Source organism: Lissotriton helveticus, chromosome 11, assembly GCF_964261635.1.
Source record: "Lissotriton helveticus chromosome 11, aLisHel1.1, whole genome shotgun sequence".
Taxonomy (NCBI): Eukaryota; Metazoa; Chordata; class Amphibia; order Caudata; family Salamandridae; genus Lissotriton; species Lissotriton helveticus.
In genome coordinates, this window is record NC_136072.1 from 476,004,410 (window position 1) to 476,022,966 (window position 18,557).

The window sequence follows — 18,557 nt, forward strand, 5'->3', positions numbered from 1 at the left end:
CGATACCGACGGTCGCGAAAGCCTTTTGGCTTTGAGAAAAAGTTTCCTAACTTGAGCTAAGATGTTAACATCCGAACCCAATGGCGGAAAAAAACAATCTGAGGATGGAGGGGATGCCCATGCGCACTGTAGTCCAGGGGAGGAGCCACCTATCCCGTGATACTTCGAAGACTTCTCCAGGACAACAATGTGCAATCATCCGGACCCAACACTAGGCGGCGATCTAATGCAATAGATATGAATTCAGCAGCCCACATGCCTCGAACCCATATTTAAGCATTGAACAAACTACATGAAACACATGAAACTAAATCTTAATTGCAAGGTCGCCATAACACAAAGAATATTACAAATGGGTATGTATTACGGAAGGCTCAATAGAAAACGAAATTCATTTGCATGTCTCATCAGTCCCACTTACTTCAATGCCTGAGGTCCGGATGTCCACAGCATAGTCTGAATCAGAGGGCTGAATGTTCAGCTTCAGAATGTTGTGTAAGGCAAGACCCTCAATTCCCATCCTATGCAATCCTTCCATTACACGAACTTCATTGCGTAGAGTGTCAAACAGACTGAAAGGGAAGAAGTCGAGAATGTCAAAGATACGAAGAAATGGCACAAGTGTACAAAAACTAATTGTGCAGAACTTTCTAGTGCTGTTACAGTCACTGGAATCCAGTCTGATATTTCACCATATAGTACCATGTAGCCACATAATATGAACAACTGAGGCAGAAGGGACAAAGCAAGCAAATTATATAGCTTTAGAGAACAGATACTGTTGAAGACAAAATATGTTTATTGGAAAGGAGTTAAGCCATGCCGAAGGAAATAGGCTATATATCTTGTAAATGATGTATGAGACCGGTTTACAGTTGAAAAGCCTTTGATTCCAACATCACCTGTTCTGTGACCGCAAAACAGTGTGATGCCAAGTACTAAAGACACAGTGCGAGTCAGAAAAGTCTTTCCAATATTCAAGCTTCTTTTTGTGAAACCAATAGAGTCGAAAAGGAAAGCGGGTGTGTACTGGATACCCCTCACAAGCGGGTGTGTACTGGATGCCCCTTCAAGCGGGTGTGTGCTGGATGCCCTCTCCTTTGTGAGCCGACATGCAATATAGTAACGGTCTGCAGCCGCAATTGTAGGAGCAACTACTGAACAGTTACTTAGATCCAAAAGGTGTTGGTAACTGATATGCAAAACAGAAGCCAAATCTTATAGATAGCTTCCACTTTGTCAATGGTGGCTGACAGCTTTGGAGGGAGAGGGGGCACACAGTGTGGTACAGAGGATTACTGCATGCTCCTACTTCAGTCATTCCCTGAACGTTAACTTTTAATTTTGAAAACAGCATTTTGGGAATGTGTATTCAGGAATGGAGATCTGCTGTTCCTCACACCCATTCGCAGGGATTCACAAAGGGCTTCTGTCTCGTACATACTAATGAAGCCGAAGTTTTTACAGCCTCTGCAGAACGACATTTTGAGTTGCGACTGATTCGTATATCAGTCTCGGTTCAAAAAGGTAAGGCTGCAAACTTGACTTATGCAAAAGCTATCAACTGACCTGCAAACTTACCTTAGTATATCAGCCCCACAGGTCTCCAGGCACATATCTAAATTTGACAAATATTACAAAATTGCATCCAACTCCTTAGCATGAAGAGACAGCCTGGTATGAAAGATTTTTCATGCAAGGTGTGGTGGTTCAAAGGCCTGGCCCTTCTCCAACCACCCCCAAAAAGGGTCATTCATATTACCCCAGTACCATCAGAAAACGCAAGTCCTCTTCATGTCTTTAAAGGTAATCCTCTGTGTTCCACCTGAATTTGTGTTATCTATTATGCAGTAAATCCTGCTCTTCCAATATTTTGGCAAGATACATTACATCAGTAAAAAATGATGACCTGTAGTTGGGAAAAGTGTGCAGAAAGTTGGAAAACCCACAGAAATTGGTGTAAAACACAGATTTACGAGGTTACTCCCAATTTGTAAGGAAATGCCTCTGTTTTTTATGGTCACTCCCAAGTTTTTGACCGATGCTGCTGGTTTTTCGACTCAGAGTGCACTGAGACCTGCTAACCAGACCTCAGTGCCAGTGCCTTGACCCTAAAGTGTATGTCAAATTAGCTACACCCAAATGGAAATGGCTAACTTACCTGTAAGTCCCTAGTAAATGATAGCCTGGTACCCAGGGCATGTACGTTAGAGGGGTAACCCACTGCCTAGAGCACTGATTGTGCCACCCTGGAGGTCCCCCAAGAAAAACAAGTCCAAGTTTGTCACTACAGACTGGTAGAGCAGCTGTGCACTGCTAGCCCGATTTGGCAAAGCCACCACTTCCCTTGAACATGTGAGGAAGTCACCTCTCTGGCAGGCCTACTGAACCCTAAAGGCAGGATGCAACATACAACACAGGCAGGACATGTACTTTACCTGTCCTGACAGTAAAAGACATTGAACAGCCATTTTTACTGTAGAAAGGCTTGGTCGCCCGATTGGCTAGTACAGGGTTATACACTGACCCCTCAGCTGTACCAACTCCTGAACGGTGCGACCAAAGTGGGCCCTTCAAGGTCAAACAGCTTGGTAAATTAAGCCGAACTTGTAGCCCAAGCCGAAATTGATGTAACTTGTGCAGTGTGCAGCTTTTGCAAAGCTACCTCTTTGGTGCCTTAAAAACTTCTGTGCCTTCCCAGTCACATGGAGCCTGCTCCACGACCCCAGGGTCAAGGATGCACTCTTGTTATAGCCCCATGGGCACTAGGAGGGCTGGGTGCAGAGTGCTGAAGCCCAATGTTATCAAATGGGGATAGGGGGCCTCCGGTTGGATGGCTGCTGACAAGCAGGCCACTTGGTTATAGGAGCAAAACTCCTTGACTTCAGCTCAGCCAAATGGGGGTTTAGGCCAGCACCAAAGTTGCAACCTCAGCTGCACTGGGGCGGCCGGGTGCAGAGTGCTGTTTTGGCGTCGGAAGCCCTGTAGCTTTCATTGGTGAGTCTCCGGTTTGCAAAAGCACTGCAGGCTCGGGGGAAAAAGGTCTTCTGGGTGCGACCACCACTTGGAGAGGCAAGTTGGGATCTTGGGGGTTGGTCAGGCACCATCAGTTGGGCCACCCAAGGCCGTGGGGCATTGGGTGCATCAGTGCCTTTTAGGGTCGGATCTTCTTACCAGCTCCTTGTCGCGGGTTGGGGGGCCTTCCGGTTTGAGGCTGCAGGCATCAGCTTGAGGCAGGTCAGGAGTCGCTGGATGTCAGGTCAGGATGGCCGGGGAGACCTCCTCTTGGTGTTAGGCCACTCGAACTCGGGCCGTCGGGTGCAGAGTGGTGAAAACTCGCGGATCCTAGCGGAGCTGGAGTCTGGTGTTTGAACAAATCCGGTGTTCACGGGAGACAGAGTCTTTGGGATTGAAGGCAGGCAGGTCCTCCGGGTTTCTCGAGGATTTAACTGGAGGAGGTTTGAAGTGGGGACAGGCCGGCTGTTTGGTCCTTCTATCCCTCTTACAGGTTCTTGTCTGAGGAAGTAAGGTTCAGGGGTGCCCCTAAATACTAGATTTTGGGCGTTACAGGTAGGTAAAAAGGTTGGGGCCAATGGGTCCCTTCCCTGGGGTGGGTACACCCCCTATTATGCCACCCTCCAATGGGAGGGGGGCATAAGCCTTTCCCTTGTTGGCTGGGTGCCCCCATCTGCAAGATTGCGGGGACAGAATTGTGCTTCACCTCACCTTCCCCACAGGAGGGGTGGAGTTGGCAGAGGAAGGCACACCTCTCCTACTCACTTGTTTTTCCCGGAAGGTCTTAAGCTCACCGCTCCTCTGGGTCTGCACTGCTTGCGGCGGCCACCATCTTGTGAGCTCCGTCTGTGGACCAGCTTCAGGAGTTTTCCATGGGTAGCTTCTCTCTGAGGTCTAGGCTGGACCCCCTGATGTCGCCTTCGTGGTCCTCGACCCCCACACCCATCCCTGCCTCATGCTATTGACTGAGCCGGGAAGGCTTGAGTGTTTCCGGCATGGCCTAATGTAGTTTTCCCTATGTTAGCCTAACTGTGCACGTTGTAGGCCTCGTTTTCCTTTGCATACATTGCTAGATAAACAAGGTTTTTTGTGCCACATTGTACTTTTACATGGAACCTGCATTTGTTTTTGCGTTCTGTTCTTTTCCTGGGATTTAATCTGAACACCATAGACAAGGTCAAACAACAGTGTCACTTGTTATTCTTTCTGGCCAGGCACTGTTTATGTGCACACATGTCCTATCACTTAGATGAGCACATGAGCCAAAAACACACACATGGAGCAAGAGTTCTTAGACAAGAGCACTGTGTCTGCTGAGATGAAGGGCGTCCATTTGTGTATGCTAAGGTACGGGGTCTGCCAGTAATCCCAGATATCTTTAATATATAATCATATTGCTTTAGTAATGGGGGGGGGGGGGGGTAGGTCACTTTGTCCTATAAAATGACAGGGTTTTTCTTGGTACATGGATTAATAACCATGCGAACAGTGTTATTATTATGTATTTGGCACGTATACTGCATTTCAGAGCACGATAGTTTAAATAAATATTCTAAGCTTCCTTCATGTCTCATGGTTATCTTATTGTGGACAAGTACAAGTGAGAGAGCAAAAGAGTGTGTCCTATCCCTGAGAGGGCCGACAGGGTTGTGTTCTCGGATGCCGATTTACTGGTTTCTCTGGTACGGTTTGGAGGGCAAGTGAGGCATTAAAGATACTGAGGTGGTATGGTGACTCAATTCCTATATACGGATGTTCTATGATTCCAAGCATAGTTCTATTTTGTTGCTGAGCTCTAGGAGAACGTGCTTAATCGTCCACCATCTTGGCAAAGCCACATTTAATTGTTGTTTCATGAATATTTCTTACAAAATCGATTAAAGACATTGAATTGAGCCAAAGCATGCCTGTAACCATAAAGCAAACTTTTGACAGAGCTCTTACCTAAAGATATCCTGTGATTCAAGGTCAACATGCAATCCGTTTATAAAGAGTGCAGAATCCCCAGGATGCAGTCCCATAGTACCCTTGAAAAACTGAGAGAAGGTAAAAGAAAATTGTGAAACAACTTCTTAAAAGCACCCCATCAGCATCTCAAACTGTTATACAGCATGACATCAAAACTCCCAACATGAATATTTTCCAGTTTAGTATTCTTGCATGACCCATCCTGGCACTAAGTGATACCAAATGGCTGTGTCCCAGAACCAACCATTTAGTGGTACTAAATGGTTGCATCCCAGATTACCGTAGGTTTGGTGCATCTCAGAGAACCCTCCACGAGGGAGAGTAGATGGAATTGAACTAACTTCAATAAACCTCTCATCTGTTTGAAGCACACAACTAAACATAGGAACCAATCTACTGATCTCATAATTAGATTTTCACCATTTTAAGTCTTGAAAAAATATACAACACATAAAGAACATATCATTAGTCAGATTCAAACAAAGCAATATGGAGCTGAATCACAATAAACTGAATACCACCATGCATGAACTTAGGATGTTGTACTTCAATGTTACAGAACCAGAGTACATCAACTAGTAATCGTTCACAGTACCTTACTTAACGCCCCCGAGTCGGATCCCAGAAAGAAGAATTAAAGTCTGTAAACATTTGTTGCTTAAAAACTCAATTCAGCTTACTTTGTTACAACCATAAACCTAGGCTTACTTCAGGCTGGTCCCATGACACATTTTAATGGCATTGCAGCAAATGGATATTAGCCTTTTTACTTCAGGCTATATTTGACTACCTGATACATTAAAAGGACTGGGCACATAATTTTGCTTGCATTAAAATCACTCAGTGTAAACAAACTCGCTTTCATGATTAGGAAAACGTTACTTACACAGTAAGCATCCATTCGTGGCATGTAGTGCTGTGGATCCACATGCTTATAATACTGTGCTCTATTGTTGGGGTCGGATGTGTGCAAGTTGATTTTCTTCAAAGAACGTCTTTCGAGTCACCAGGTATGGTGACTCCTCCTCTTGCTGGTAATGCGCATGGTCATCGTCTCCATTGTTAGATTGTTTTCCCACAAGGCGGGTAAGGATGGATTGTAGAGCAGAGCATAGTTTAGCAAGATTTCCATGCTATAAAAGATGTGATATGAGATTTGTAACCAGCCCAGGTGTCCGGGGAGGAGGGTGGGCGCAAGTGAATCTACAGCACTACATGCCACAAACAGAGGTTTACTGGGTAAGTAACATTTTCCATTCGCTGCATGTGTGGCTGTAGATACACATGCTTAGCATACACTGTAAGCAGTCCTCCTCCAGAAGCGGTGGATAACCTGTAGGGGCTACATTTATTTGAAATATTGTTTGGAGAACCGCTTGGCCCATATTGGCTTGTTGATGGTCCAGCAAATGTACACAGTAATACTTTGTAAATGTATGTGGTGTAGACCATGTAGCTGCCTTACATATGTCAGCTATAGGTATATTGCCTAAAAGGCCATTGATGTACCTTTTTTACGAGAGGAATGAGCTCTAGGAGTGATAGGCACAGTTCTTTTTGCTTAAACATAGCAGGTTTGTATACATTTAACATGGTCAGGATGGTCAGACGGGGTTTCGTGGTAGATGGTTTAGAAAACTGCCTTTTTACCTCTGCCTCTAGAATTGTTGATTCTGTAGCAGCAGCGGCTCCTTCGCTAAGGTGGAGAAGCGTCGCACCACTGTTTTTCAGCAGTGCAAAAAAGGAAAAATAAAATGACATTAACACGATGTTATTATAATTTTATTTTTCTGTGTTGCAGCCAGTTTTGGGGAGGGGCTTGGCTGTTGTCTCAGCCAGCATGGGGAGGAGTGGTTGGTGCACTTAGGTACACATGACGGTTTGTCTGGCAAAACAGTCATGCGTACTTAGCATGTTCTCCACCTGGTTCTATTGCACAGCCCGGGTGGAGAACATGCACAAAGTCCCACTCCTTGTCTGAGCGCCGAACCAGGCAACTCAGAACAATCAAGACGTTGCGGTCATGCTTGGGACAGCAGCCTCGCGATTGGCTACTGGAGTCTGGGAGCCTGTGTGCTTCCGGCTGACAGAAGAGGATGAAGTACAAGCAGTGGCTGGCTGCCAAGAGATTTTTTATTAACCCCTCCATCTCCTCGCCTGACACTACTGCTCCGATGCAGCCACTACTGCTCTATAGTAGTCTTTGTAGTATTCCTTAGGCGAGGTAGTTTGTGGCCGGGGACACTGATAGGAGGAGGAGGAGGTGTCTGTATAGGTGGGTTTCGCTCCTCCACGATATGGGGAGCGATGAAAGAAGCCGCGTTGCGATGGTGGCTGCAATGCTCTCATGGCTTTTGACGTTTTACTGTCTTTTTTAATGTTCTCAAGTAGAGTATCTACCGGAGAACCAAAGAGGTATTCCCCAGCAAAAGGAAGTGCAAGGAAGCTTTGCTGCACTTCAGGTTTGAAACCTGAGACTCTAAGCCAGACATGTCATCTAAGGAGAATGCTAGAGTTAATGACTATTGGTGGTGTTAGCCGCATCGAGGGTGTAATAAATAGAAGTATTTGCAATTAGTTTGCCCTCCAATGCAATCATGTGCAGATTTTTTGTATTCCTCTCGGAGATGTTAGAGGAGCCCCGCAATCTCATCCCAGTGGGCTCTGTCATAGGGGGCGAGGAGGCCAAAGGAGTTGGCAATTCTCCCTCTTTTCCCGCAGCATCTATCTTCTTACTTTCTTTATCTGGTGGGGGAACCTCACCAAATGTTTCTCAATTTTCTATTATCCTTGGTGTGGCACCTACTAAAGAGTCAGGTGGTAGTTGGCCTTTTATGTCTGTAGAATCGGTAGGAGACGGTTTGTATTTCCTATTGACCCTAGGTGTGATGACCTGGGCCTGTACCGCGTCCTTGAAAATGTAAGGTGTATGTCACAACATGCCTTTGTGCATCAGCAGGTATCGGACCGGGAGTTGGCTAGAGTAAAGGGTTTCAAAGGTCATCCTCTAGTGGTTCAGGGTAGAGCTGAACCTTGCGATATGTGGCCGCCCTACCTATAATGTTGTGATATGTGGTGGTATCGTCTGCAGAGGAAGGTTTGGCCGGATACAGACCTGGGTCTGTGTCTGAAGGTGGGTCTGTATCATAGGTGTCCCAAGGGTTATCGTGTGGTGGAATGGAGAACTGGTCTCAGTCATCGCCTTGTCCCCGAGAGAGTGGATGGAAACTGGATAATATTGTGATTCTGCAGGAGGTGAATGTGGTGGAGCAAGAGGTGGTGGTGGTGGTGGGCTGAGGGGCGGTGGGCTTGTAGCCTTATCCACCTTTATCTTGTGCTTTGGTAGGATTGGTTTCTCCAAAGTGTCTTCAAATGTTAATTGCCTTTTGACTGGTAGTGCTCCAGTTTAAGGAGATCTAGCTAGAATACGATCAGTGTCTGGGTGTATGACCAGGTGTTTTGTCTTGAGTCCATTTCTTCTTGCAACCGTTGGAGCACAGGACCGGATCAGAGTGTGTGTTTCAAGAAAGAGTAGGATTTCACCTCCAACTTCGGCTTCAAAACCGATGGTTTCGATGCGGAGGGTCTGGGATCTGAACAGAGAGCTTTCAACGCTAACGCTCTTGACTCAGAGGCTCAGTTTGACTACGATGGCTGGGGAGCATGAGTCTTTTGCTGATCTTTCAGTGCTGAGCCAGGGCTGGGTGTATCTGATGCAGCTGTCAAAAATGGAGAACTGGGGGCGTGGCTAGCAGCCGACGATGGCGGCAGCCTAGAAGGAGAGCTCCGTGACTAAAGCGGCTCCCAACTAAATCCGCACACTTATCCGGTAACAAAACTTCCCAGGCGGGAAGGCAGTGAAGCCCAGGACCAGGCGGCGGCAGTCCGATTTTGCTGGACCTCAATCCGAGGTCGGGAACGACAGTTACTGTCAGCGCCCCGAGCGGGCCTGTGAGCGACCTCCGGGCCGGGAGACACAGTGAGCGGCACGCCGACAGGAAGTGGCCTGGGTCAGGCAGCCATCCACCGGAAACACCCGACCACAGAGAGCGCCGGGGTAATCGGAGACCAAGCCTTCCTACATCCGTCACCGGACCGCGGGGAGCCGAGCTGCCTGTCGGGAGGCTCAGCTGAGGTGAGGGGGACGCTAGGTGAGGACGGACTCCGGCGCCCGGAGAGACGACGGGGGAAGCTGACGCCGCCATCTTCAGCAGCAGCGGCCGGAGCACAAAGTCTGGCAGCGGCGGAACCGCGCTGCCCCAGTGTCTGCACGGCGGCCCCCCCCCCCTGACCGATCGGAGAGCCTGGCAGGGCGCAACAGACCCGAGAGCGTCCCCACGCAGGCACCAGCGGAGCATCTGCGCGGGGCGCCCGTCCTCGCAGCGGAAGGGCCTATCTGGGAAGAACCCGAGCCCCCCATCGCCATCAGGGGACCAAACACGAAGCTCCGGCGAGACAGGGTCGCTGTAAGCGGTGCTGGAAAGGGACAGAGGGAGTCCTCCAGGGCGGCATTATTCGGTTGCACGCCCCGTCATTGATTCCGTGACCCGGCCGGCCGCCACACACCAGAGGCCCGTTCAGATCCGCAAACTCACTGGTACACCTCACGAGGGCCAATCTTACCCCCATAACCACAGCGGGGGCCCAGGGAAGAACCCCGGTGGCCTATAGAGGAAGATAGCTTGGCCCGAGAGACTACGGGATGGCTGGCAAGGGGCATAAAGGCGGGGCGACACAATCACGCCTGGACCGCTTTGCTTATGACAAACCCGGCTCCCCCTCTCCCTCGCAGGAAGCCAAAACACTGGCGAGTAAGACAACCGAAGTGGCCGGAGGCAAGAAAGCGACCATCGATGACGTCATGCGGGCCCTCACGCAGGTACAGGCCACGGTGGGGTCGATCTCGGCCGAGATCACACTTATAAGGGCGGACTTTCACAAAATGACAGAGAAAGTGAACAATATGGAGGTTGTGACCAAGTCCCTGGTCAAGGACGTCTCGGAACTCCAGATTACTGTGGAACGCATCTCGAAAGAAAACAAAGATCTACGAGACAAGCTCGATGACCAGGAGGGGCGCTCGAGGCGGAACAACATCCGTATTATTGGTGTGCCAGAATCGGAAGACACGAGGGCGATGGACCTATACGTAGAGAGTTTGATCAAAGACACCCTGAAGCCCAAAGGACTTTCCGCCTTTTTCACGGTGGAAAGGGCGCACCGGGTACCGGGGGGACGCCCCAAGACGGGAGCTAACCCCAGACCGATCATAGCGAGGCTCTTCAATTTCAGAGACCGGGACGCCATCCTACAAGCGGCGAGGAACTCGCCCCCCATTAAGATCCAGAACGCGACGCTGGCATTCTTTCCTGACTACACGGCCGAGGTGGCACGGAGGAGGCGAACCTTTTTTGAGGTCAAAAAAGAACTCAGAGCCAGAGAAATCCCGTACTCGATGCTCTTCCCGGCCAGGCTTCGGGTCGTAGCGGACAACAAGACTTGGTTTTTTGAATCCCCGGAGATGGCGCAGGATTGGCTGGAGGGTTGGAGAACAGCGGGCCCTCGTCGCTCAAATAGACAGAACAAACACCGTACAGCTGGCTCCCGACAAGACTCACAAGCCAACGACGAAGATCTAGAGATACATTCCCCTTTATCCGACCGTCAGGAGGACAATGTAAACGGGGATCAATAAGTCACAGCCATGGCCCGACTGAACGGACGTTGGTATGTAAAGGCAACGCCGCCTTGGACACTGGGCGGAAAGGCCTCCGCAGCTGAAGAAGGGGGCCGCTGACCACGGAGAAACCTTCACCCCAGCGAGCAAGTACTATGTTATGGGGCGGGATCAGGCACTCTGCTGAGTTGGGGGGGCGGGCAGTTCTGAGTCCGTTGAGCAGGGGGGCAGGGAGGGGGGAAGTTGGGGGTAGAAGGGAGTTTTGGTTTTTAGTTTCTACACAGGGGCAGAGTTGCTACAAAAGGGCACACGAGTATAGGGTGGTATTGTCACAATGCAACACACAGGGGCATTGCACGGACCTCATGGCCGTCCCCGAACGTAAATTCACAGGCCATACACCCACGCAGGATGGGGGAAGACACTAATGTAGGGCAGGCGTCCCCGCTACTCCTCATGTCCTGGAACGTAAGGGGCCTGGGCGACAAGATTAAACGTGGGCTGGTCTTGCAGAGTATAAAGAGGCTACACCCCGCCCTGGTCCTACTGCAGGAGACACACCTCACCGGCTCAGCCACGAAGGCCCTAGACAGAAAAGGCTATTGCATGATAGTCCACTCTGGGTTCACAAAGGGGTCCCGGGGCTCCGGGATATTGATTCATCGCTCATCCAGGTTCATAGGCCAATCAACGGCAACAGACACACAGGGGCGCTTTGCGGCGATACACGGCCAGTGGGAGGGAAAGCCACTGAATGTGGTCTCAGTTTACATCCCACCAGCGCTACACAATATAGCTTTTCCGGAACTAGGGAAATTCTTGTTAGATCTTCCTGAAGGGGATCTTGTTATGGGGGGAGATTTCAATGCTGTGGCACTGGACTCTCTAGACCGCCACCCGACGCGCATGCGTACACCAGGGCCCTCCAAATTGCGTGACTTCATGGAAGCGCAGGGTTTAGTGGATGTGTGGAGGCGGCTACACCCAGATGATAGGCAATATACATACCATTCCACAGTCCATGACAGCCTGTCGCGGATAGACTATTTCCTGACGCTGGGGGGGGGACTCCTCGCTTTCACTGACTCCCAAATTAGGCCGAGAGGGATCTCTGACCACTCCCCGCTTACACTGACTCTGTCCGGTCAGAGTCAAGCCCGCAGACGACTTTACCCTATTTACCCGGGTTACCTTAAAGAACCGGGCGTGTCCAGGGCCTTGAGGAAAAGCACACGGTCTTACTTTGCAGAGAATGTGGGGTCGGTGGAGTCGCCCACTATTCTGTGGGAGGCCTACAAGACAGTCCTCCGCGGACAGGCAATCTCGGTGATCGCACAACACAGACGCACACAACGTCAGGAACTAACAGACCTAGAGGAACAACTGGATAAGGCGACACGAGAACACGAGGGGAACCCGACTGGAGACACCCAGCACACACTCCGAATGGCCCAGCAGAGTCATTCCGACTTTCTGCGCCGCAGAGTGCGAGACAATATGTCCGCAACGGCGAGCAGGGTGTACGACATAGGCGATAAGGCTGGGAAGCTCCTGGCATGGTTGGAGAGGGCGCGGGGGGGCCAACGGGCGATATTGCAACTGAGGGACTCTCAGGGTGAGGTACATACCAGTCCGGCACAAATAGTGGAACTCCTAGCTGACCATTTCCACTCTATATACTCCCCTGACTATGAGGTCACACGGGAAATGGCGGAGGGCTCCCTTGTGGGAGTGCCGACCCACACTCTCTCCCCAGACCAACGGGACGAGCTCGACTCCGATCTAACGGAGGAGGAACTACAGGCAGCCATAGCAGCGATACACCCCGGGAAAGCACTGGGCCCCAATGGTGTGCCAATAGAATGGTACAAACTTATGTCCGAGACACTGTCCGCGCCGTTGCTCGATGTGTTTCGGGAGTGCAGGGGACGGGGACGACTGCCCCCTGATCAGCGCACGGCCACAATAGTCGCAATACCTAAGCCTGGCAAACCCCCTGAGGAGTGCGAATCCTATCGCCCGATCTCCCTCCTTAACGCCGAGAGTAAAATCCTGGCGAAACTGTTGGCCACCAGGCTACTGCCCCATCTGGCGCACCTTATACACCCGGACCAGTCGGGCTTTATGCCACACCGCAGTACGGCGCTGAACTTGCGACGGCTGCATGGGGTATTGGCCCGAGCCCCGCAGTTGGAGGAAGCGGCAGCAGTACTGTCGCTTGATGCCAAAATGGCGTTTGATATGGTGGAGTGGCGCTATCTCTTTGCGGTACTGGAACACATGGGTATCGGCCCAACGTTCATATCATGGGTCAGACTGCTATACACCGAACCCATGGCTAGAGTGACCGCGAACGGACACATATCAAGGGAGTTTCCGTTGGCAAGGGGCACGAGACAGGGATGCCCACTCTCGCCACTACTGTTTGCCTTAGTGCTAGAACCCTTGGCCACGATCCTCAGAACCACCCAGCTGCTGAAAGGTATACCATGGGAAGGTGGAGGCGAGGATAGGGTTTCCCTATATGCCGACGACATGCTCGTCTACCTTACGGACCTCACGAATGGTATCCCGGTTTTACTGGCACTATGTGAAAGCCACGGTACGGCCTCAGGCTATAAGCTCAACTGGTCCAAATCCGTGATATATATGATAAAGGGTGACCTTCCAATTCTGCCTGAAGATTGCCAATTACTCGTGGAACGTTTCGCCTTCAAATACCTAGGGATACGGATCACAAGGGAGCACTCGACCTTCCTTGACCTGAATCTTAAGCCACAGCTGGACAAATTGAAGACTGATGTGCGCCTTTGGAAAAATCTCCCCTTAACACTGCTAGGTAGAGCGGCACTCTTTAAGATGCTGGCGCTACCTCGCTTCCTTTATGTTCTGGAAAACACGCCGGCAATGGTTCCCGTGTCATTCTTCCGCCACGTCTCGGCTCAACTGTCCACTCTTCTGTGGGGAGACAAACCGGCCCGGGTCGCACAGTTGAAACTAACCAGAGACTGGTATAGCGGTGGGATAGCACTCCCCAACCTTGAACTATACTACTGGGCGGCTCACCTTAAGGTGATTAACCAGTGGATCCACGCAGCGCAAGACGACCCAGCGTTCAGGGCGGATAGACACCAACTAGGCTTGTCCACCCTGCTAGCCCCACTCTATAACAAAGGGATGGTGAGGAAGTTAGAGGGGCCTACCAAACACACTGTAGCCTTATGGCACAAAGCTCAGAGACGGCTGGGATGGGAGGGAGTGATCACCAGGCTCACGCCACTATGGGACGCCAAGGCCCTCGGTAACCTGCGCAGCTCTAGGGGGTTCGACCAATGGGACAACATTGGGATCTCCACGGTGGGTGATCTGTGGACCAGGGAGGGTGTGCTCTCCTTCACGGCCCTAAGGGAACAATACAACCTTGCGGAGACCGAAACGTACAGGTACATACAAATTAGGCACGCACTCCTGTCGGTGCTAGACACTGGGGCGACGCTTCCGGAGTCGGCTCCGTTAGAGGACCGTTTGCTGACGGACTACATGGAGGCCGGGGCTACCTCCCTCACTTATCGGAAACTCATGCATAACCTGCCGGACCCCCTGGGGAAGCTAAAGGAGTACTGGGAGGACGAGATAGGGGACCTAGATGAAGCTGACTGGAATGCGGCCCTGGCTTCGCCCAAGGAGGCGGGTATTTCCACTCGATTCCGACTGATCCAGTTCAAAGTGCTGCACAGGGTCTACTACACCCGCACAACACTATATAAAATACATAGAGCTGAACACCCACACTGCCTGAGAAGCTGCGGGGAGGAGGGTACGCTATACCACACTATATGGACGTGTCCACATATACAGGATTACTGGCGGCGTGTCACGCGCACGATCGGTCAGACCCTACAGAACCCATTTACACCAGACCCCAGGATCTGCCTCCTGAATGTGTGGGGCCCAACGGATCTTTCACTGCATGCGAAGAGGTGGGTGGTCATAGGGGTAATGCTGGCGAAACGCGACATCGCGAAAAACTGGGGGGCACAAGATACACCGACACTGGCGCAGTGGTGCAGAAATATGGATATGACTATGCTGACCGAGCGGGCAGTATATCAGCAGAGACATAATCCTCGGAAATGGAACGGGATTTGGTCACCTTGGAACAAGTATAGGGGAGACCTATGTGAGCCACTGCCCGAGGAAGGGGATGGGGACAGCTCAGAGGATGACGAAGGTCTGGATTGATGGAAGGGAGGGAGGAGTGTGATGTGGAGACAATGAATGCTACAGAACCTTGGAAACCTGCCCACAGATGCCCTTACTGAACTGTATATCTGGACCGAGACCTGGTAGTTGCATTTGGGCACTCTGATGTTGATGTAGACCATTGCTAGGACTCGTGGAGTTACCCTGAAAGTAGCAAGTTGCAGTTGGGGGGGTGAAATATTAAAAAGTTGCTCTACTGATTATGGCAGCTGAATGTTGACGCTGCACCAAAGATCTAATGTACGTTACTGTATACCATGTGACAGCAACAACAAAAATAAAATTATAAAAAAAAAAAAAAAATGGAGAACTGCTCCAAAGGGAGACGGCATAGATGAACGCTTGATGGGGATCTAGAAATAACTGATCGAAAACAATACAGACATTACAGCCTAAATAATAGGAAACCACGATGTTGAGATGGAGCAGGGGAGCACACGTACGAACCAGACGGCGGAGGAAAACAATCTAACAATGGAGCCGATGACTATGCCCATTACCAGCAAGAAGAGGAGTCACCATACCTTGTGACTCGAAAGACTTTGAAGAAAAACTTGCACACACCCGAGACCATTACTAGATGGCAGGATTACGCTAAGCATGTGGATCTACAGCCACACATGCCTCGAACATAATATTACAGGTACCCATGCTGTACGTCTGTGTGGAAAAAGTTAAGAGTAACAAGGTCAATGATCGATAATGCAACATTATGAAAATTAATAACTGTCTCGCCATCAGACCAAGACCCTTTTCTTCAGTCTTTAAGATGTTGGTGCAAGAGACCAGAGAAAGTGGCACATGACTAACGGTTACAACATACATTTATGTGCCACAAAGATTTGCCAGAAACTGTTTATCTAGTGACAAAGTAGTGGGAAATACAGCTACTGGCAGTCACAAATATACAAAGGTTTTTGAAGCTACTGTATTCTGTCAGTTTCAGGACCTGCTACAATTAAAATGTTATTCATGAATGAGCTACATAAACATTGGAAAAACCATATCTACAGCAAATGTTTGTAGCGCTGAAGCGTAAATTTACAGATATCCGGAATTTGTGAAATCACCCTTGTGATTACCCCCAAAAAACAAAAACTTATACTAAAAACTGGGAAAAAACTATTTACTAGAAGAGTGTATTATACATATAGAAGACATAACCATGTGTTTAATGAGTTCTCCAAACCTGTCGTGGGCCATGTATACAAATGCCAGATAAGTGGCTGACAGGTGTGCTGCTTCTCAAGTGGCCCAGTGAAATACTGGTCTGTATTCTCCACTCGGAGAGCCCAGAGGTAGACCCTCAAAAGCTTAGGGCAAAGTAAAATCTACCAGGCCATCCCAAAAAATCATTTGGCACGGGACAATGGTGCCCAGTAATTGGGTGGTCCCAACTTCTTGTGGCACTCAGGGGTCCCTACTCAATTACTGGAATACACTTACCAAAGGAGTGTGCCCGGGGTACTCTAAAATTCCCTTCTCCCTCGGTCCAGAGATTTCTTAAGTTTATTAGTTTAAAAAGAAGACTTGTCTAGACTGTTATTACCATTTTCTAGCCATGGGTCTGCAAACAGAGCAGAAAATGTACACCAATTTTAACTAGTTTTGTTACTAGTGCCTCAACTATATGAGGTAGCATGTTCCAAATTTAAAAGTGAGACATGTTGTTCATGGGTACCTTTTGCTGTAGTTAATGGCAACATGGGGCTCTTTACCTGGAACACTCTGGTTGACCTATCTGGGCAGTATACTCCTTATGAGGACATGGAAGACCCACTTACATTTTAGAACATATGTAGTTGTTTGGGGGCGAGCTGTCACATGTTACAGATGGGTTTAGAAGGGGTAAACATATGTTTCCATGACAGACTTGGGCGATTTACGTGGGGTATACACCTTATGCACTAATATCTGTCTAGAGACAGCGGAGACAACCTGTTTTATAGGCAATGAGGGAAGGAACCATTGCAAACAGCACTACAAGCATCCAACACAGCTTTGCAACCCACAAACAAATGTTGAGATGGGCAAATGTCTAACTAAAGGGGACAAGATACCCTCACTGTGACACCAACACAATTATAGCCATGTACCCTTCAGTATGAAAATGTGGGACGGGGAAGTATATTTGCTAATATCTTTACCACCATACATAGCATCCCTCTATAAATGTACTAACAGAGGTCTTAAAGGGGCCAACTAGTGAATATCACAATAGATCTCAAAACCACAGCTGACATCAAACAAACATTCTTGAATGCCTATTGTTGATGATTACTAGTGATGTGGTACTGGATAAAGACAACTGTTTTTTCCCTTTATAGTTTTTCCATTTGAAACAAATTCAAGACAAACACTGGTAGACCTTGAGAAAAAAAGCGAGAAGATAAAAATAAGCTGCATAGGGAATCCTAGGCCAATAGGTTGCCAAGGACTTTCTGCCCAAACTTTGAATTGCTCTAGGAAGAATCAGGGACAGCCTGGTGATGATAGAATGTTTGTTTGGTAGCTCACTTCGCTGTGCTACATATATCAAAGAGGTTCATCCAAGGGGAAGGCCACAGATATTGCCTTAGCCCTGGCGGAGTGTGCCAACATAGCAGATGGAGATTTGGCTACAGACAAAGTGCAGCAATGAATGATGTGATGTGATCCAGCTGGCAATGGTGGGGTTAGTAGTTACTCTGTCAGCATCTTTGTCCCCTAAAGATCTGCTGAATACAGACGTGGTTTGGTCTTAACAAAAGGAAAATTTCATATCCAGAATTTGCAGTCTCCTCAGGACAGCAGATGTGGAAACATGGTAAAAAATGCCAGAGGAACAATCTCCCTGTAAAGATGGAATTTCGACAGAATTTGGACATGAAGGAAGGGGGTTTCGAAGTAATACTCTGTCATTATGGAAGGACAGGAAAGATTTAGATCTGCAAATGTTTTGGAACTTGTTTAGGCGCCTGGCCAAAGTATTTCACTAAAAAGGCTGCCTTGAATATAGATATCTACAGAAGGCCCTTAAATCAAGAGTCAGAAAGACAACTTAATAGAAGAAACAAGTGTATTAGTCCCATCAGGTATCTTTGATGGATTTGGGGATGTTGAAAAACAAAATCTTTAAAGGAGTTCAGCTCTAAAACCACCCCTCTGGAAAGGCAGACTCGTTAATCTAACTCAACAACATGTGTATACACCTCCTCGGATTACATCTGTGGATTATAATCCAATCATCCCAATTATTTTCAGGAAGAAAAATGGAAGTACTCCCAAGGCCGGGCTTACATTCCCCAAAAAAATTGACATAATGGGAAGACGCGGACAACAGCCAATAGGTCAAGGGAGCCCCGGATCGAAAGGTTTGGGAACCACTGGCTTACACAGAGGTCCTCATATAGACTATAATGCACCCTGCCTTAGGGCTCTAAGGCCTGCTGTAGGGTTGACTACATATATTACATGCACTGTACTTTGGCATGGCATAGGGAGTGTGTGCCATGTAAGGTTTTAAAATGGTTTGCACCATTTCGCATGTCCTGCAGTGGCAATCTGCATGTAATCTGTGTGTTGGTCCCTTAGGGTAGCATAAGACATGCTGCAGTCCTTAGGGAGCCTCTTTAGAACCCATGCCCTAGGTACC

The 18,557-nt window shown here is 49.0% G+C and overlaps 1 protein-coding gene across 2 annotated transcripts in view; it reads right to left on the reverse strand.

The window, feature by feature from the left end:
* UGGT1 (UDP-glucose glycoprotein glucosyltransferase 1) overlaps positions 1-18,557 on the reverse strand; it is an 822,704-nt gene that overhangs the window by 602,811 nt on the left and 201,336 nt on the right. For both annotated transcript variants that reach the window (XM_078666074.1, XM_078666073.1), the window contains exons 12-13: positions 4,960-5,051; positions 422-572 (exon numbers count right to left, since the gene is read on the reverse strand). In XM_078666074.1, the coding sequence (XP_078522200.1) occupies positions 422-572; positions 4,960-5,051 (243 nt within the window). The remainder of the gene's footprint in view (positions 1-421; positions 573-4,959; positions 5,052-18,557) is intronic.